This window comes from Typha latifolia, chromosome 2 (assembly GCF_019914945.1).
Source record: "Typha latifolia isolate L0001 chromosome 2, TyphaL0001v2, whole genome shotgun sequence".
NCBI lineage: Eukaryota > Viridiplantae > Streptophyta > Magnoliopsida > Poales > Typhaceae > Typha > Typha latifolia.
The window spans coordinates 8,795,911-8,800,134 of NC_133087.1; the positions used below are offsets into that span (position 1 = coordinate 8,795,911).

A 4,224-nucleotide genomic window follows, 5' to 3' on the forward strand; every position below is an offset into this window, starting at 1 on the left:
GGGACCCACCGGCGAGGCGTCATGGCCATCGCTGCAACAACCCAAGCCTGAGCTTGATATTTGGCTTCCACTATCGCTCGCCACCGCTCTATCGCCGCAATGACCACTTGGAGGTCGACTATAGGTGGCCCACAACCTTGCCCAGTCACCACCGGTGCCAATGCAGCCCACAACGGCGCCCCTAGGCTGAAATCTAATTTTATCCTTAGTGTTAGGTTTTTGGGTATTGAGTGGGAGAGGTGAAGTGCACGTATCTGGAAGCATGCTAAATTTTTGTGATCCGGTTTGATTAACTTGTGCGAACCAGTTGGAAGGCCATGAGCACGACTTGGAGCTCGAGGACAACTAGTGGAATGAACCACGAGTACGATGTAAATCGGAAGATCTAGCTCACATACTAGTCACCTTGAGGGCAAGGTGTCGGTAGCATGGTGGATTGTTATGATCCAACCATATAGGTTAAGTCGAGTCAAGTCAAGTTAGTTAGTTAGCTTTATCTTATTATTTTGGAATTCAAATGAATCGGATAATCTATAAATAGGAGTAGTCATGTGTTAATTAGGGGAGTCGTGGAATGAAGATTAAGTTAAGTTATTCTATTATCTCGTCTTTATCTTTTATCTTAGTCATTAGATCATCCTTATCTTTCTAGGAGTAGATTATAGTCGTAAAAGCATATCGATCATCCAAACACTAGATATCTTCCTCCACCAGTAGCCACCTTACTTTGCAGCCGTCTACCACCACCCATGGCTGTTCGCCACCCTCCAACGACAGCCATAATGTCAGTTAATTACCATTCTACCCTATATAACCTTGCTCCACTATTTAATTAATATCTTTTTATCTAGAAGTCAGATTCTCTTGAAACTAGATCCATTAGAACCCTAACTTCCGAAGCTACCCCTCATATAAATTTTCACAATTTTCTTATGTCCAAATCATTTCAGATTTAGTTCGTAACACATATCATTATTATCAATTTACAATAATACACGTAATCAATATTTAATTAATGAACTTTGTTAAATAAGGCAATTTGCTTAATACCATGACTCTATATTGATCTATATTAATTCTCTGTTATGACCAATTAATACATATACACCTGATCACCGACTCCTTTATTACGATTAGTTTACCAAAAATCATAATCAACCATTCTAAACTCTACTTAGAGCTAATTCTCATTTAAGAGAAATTAGCAATTGCACTCAAAGCCACAATCTAATTAAATAAACTTGATTTACAATAATTATTATAGTTAGCAAGCTATCCTAAAAAAAGATTAATTAAGGATCGAGTTGACAATGATCATTAATTAAAAAATTTAAAAATAAATTACCATAATTTAAAGAATAATGAAAAGCACATAGACTAGCCTTAGCCCAAATAAAAAAGAAAGCCACTTGGGTTGGGCATAGCCTAACCCTCAACAACATGGGTTGGGAAGCAACCCAACCCACAACAATATGGGCTAGGTTTTACCCAGCCCAAACACGACATACGTTGCTAACAGCAACCCAACCCAACCCAACACACCACCAACTTGGGTTGGGTCGTAGCCCAACCCCCCCACCGCTCTCCCGATCCTCGACCCAGCGTAGTCAAGGAAGAGAATGGAAAGGGCTGCTAGAGAGCACTGCCATCGATAGTCGGGCTGGCATGCTGGCCTCGAAAGGCACCCACAAGGCCGACTAGCTGGTGGAAGAGCCAACAGCCACTCCCAACCCACCAACTGCCCTACTAGTAGGCAGGGAAGCTATTTGCAATCCTAGTTGTTGATAGTCCCAACCGACCCCATCGAGGCCCTCCCCATTAATAATCAGAAGCTAGTCAAGGGGGGAGCCTAACCGCTAGAGGTGGCCGACGACCAGTGTAATAACCCAAAAAAATAAATAAATAAATAAAATAATAATAATAATAATATAAAAAAATTTGGTGTTGCAAATTGTGGGCGCACGTTCGGATATCCGTTTACTCGCATATTTTTTTAAAAATTATTTACAATTTTTAATTTTCTTATTTAAATAGTGAATATTGATATTATTACTAATGTGTTGTATATTATTTGTAGAGATTAATTTATTTAATTTTATATATATTTGAAACTCTTAATATTTTTATGTTAATTATATCTAAGTAAAAGATCATAATTCGTTTAAAATTTGATCAACATCCATTTAACATCTGATTCAATATTCAAAAATTATTTATATCTAATTTAGTTTGAATATAATTTTAAATTTTAGTATTCATCTAATATCAATATCCTAATTCATAAACTAAAAATATGAATCAGTATGGGTTGAACATTATTCTGTCCGTATGCTATCAATTTTGATCCCCTAGTAACTTTTACATCTCATTTATAATTCAACCATAAACACATGGCCTATTACATCACAATATCACATCAATAAACCTAACCCATAGTTATTATTTAACAAACATGGTCCTTTAGAGTTCTTTAAGAAAGGCCCTGAGATTTTGATCAGACGGCCCTCCATCCCCCACGGCCTCTCGCACCATCTCCTTCCACTGGTTTGCATTGCTTTTGATCTCCGACGCTCTTTCGCCGTCCCCCATAACCAACTCCAAGCACCTCCTCAACTCCGCCGCCTCCAAAATCCCCTCTTCACTGATCTCCGCCCGAAATCCACTCTTGGAGACGTTCTCCAACATCCTCGCATTTATCCCCTGGTCCGACCACTGTGGGAAGCCGACGATGGGCACACCGGCGACCAGGCCTTCCAGCATCGAGTTCCACCCACAGTGACTCACGAAGCACCCCACCGAGCGATGACCCAACACCCTGACCTGGTTGCACCACTCCACGACCATGGCGTTTTCTCCCGATTCCAATTCTATCCCTTCCTGTACCCTGTTGTCCTTCCGCACCACTAGAAGGTACGGACGCCCGCACAACCTTAGGCCACGCATGATCTCCTCCATCTGTCGCCTCGGGATTTGCGCCATGCTCCCGAATGAGACGTATGCCACCGATCTCTCCGGCTGGTGGTCGAGCCAATCTATGTACCCCTTCTCGTCCGGCTCAAATAGGTCGCCAACAGCCTTATTCTTAAGGGATGGCAGGAGCGGCCCAACCATGACGAGGTCGACGACGTCGATGGTTGGTATTACGTCTTCCTCCAGTGCAGCGAAGGAGTTGACCAGTACCTTGGGCTTCCGCCACGTTGTCTCCTTCTCCAGTGCGTCGAACATGTTGCCTAGAACGCTGAGGACGGAATAGCACAAATCATCGCCGGGCAGGGTCAAGAAGGACGGCAGCTCATGTACCGGGATCGGGGGCATACCCGGTAACGTCACCGCGGAAGACGGGACGTCGAGGTGCTCAGTAATCAGACGCGCGTCGCCACGGAAGTAATGATAGTAGATGGCGAATACGGTCACCGGCTGGATCCAGTAGAGGACGGAAGGGACAGCATGATTGCGCGCCACCTCGGCGGCCCAGGGCCAAAGGAAGGAGTAGACGATGCACGTGACGGGGCGGTTGCGGTCCCGGAGGGTGACGACGAGCTTGGAGAGGTTACGTTCTCCAAAGCGCTTGATGCGCGAGTTGCACTCGTTAAAGGGATGGATGTTAACGGCGTCGTCATGGCCGTCGGAGAAGGGGAGGTAGGATACTTCGTCATCGGAGACCTCTTGATCCGGCGGGGAGGCATTGGGAAACATGCTGCAGTGAGCGGAGACGGTGGTGGAGAAGGTGACGACAGCGCCGAGGCAGGCGAGCTTCTTGGCCAGGTGGAGGGACGGGTTGAGGTGGCCTTGGGCTGGGTAGGCAACTACTAACAGGTGTTGCTTTGAGTACTCCATTGCGATGCGAATATGAACAATTAGTTGCTTGCAAGAGCTACCACTTATAGAGATCATACTGTGGACTAATTATTAATAACATTTGAACTATTTATGGCGTAATTGCAAACGTCATTGAATAGGTAACTGCAGTCTGTTGTTGTTTCTGGAAGTATTTATTAAAGGAAATCCGCACGCTCAAAAAAATATCCTAGCAGCCTCCCAATCACATTTCTAGCTTAAATGGATTTGATTGAAACTCAGCCATGAGCCATCCCACCAAAAATTTATAATTTTACACTTAACACAGGAGTTTGCCAAAACCAGTGAGGAGGAGGACAATCAGGTCAGATTAACCGGATTCGAGTCGGATCAGATTCAGGTCGGGTCAAGATAGTACTAACATGA

At 44.1% G+C, this 4,224-nt stretch overlaps 1 protein-coding gene across 1 annotated transcript; it reads right to left on the reverse strand.

The window, feature by feature from the left end:
* Nucleotides 1-2,338: 2,338 nt before the first annotated feature.
* Nucleotides 2,339-3,883, reverse strand: LOC140782905 (crocetin glucosyltransferase, chloroplastic-like). Its single transcript, XM_073129775.1, has one exon. The coding sequence runs from the start codon at nt 3,835-3,837 to the stop codon at nt 2,461-2,463; it is 1,377 nt and encodes a 458-aa protein (XP_072985876.1). The 5' UTR covers nt 3,838-3,883; the 3' UTR covers nt 2,339-2,460.
* Nucleotides 3,884-4,224: the final 341 nt, after the last annotated feature.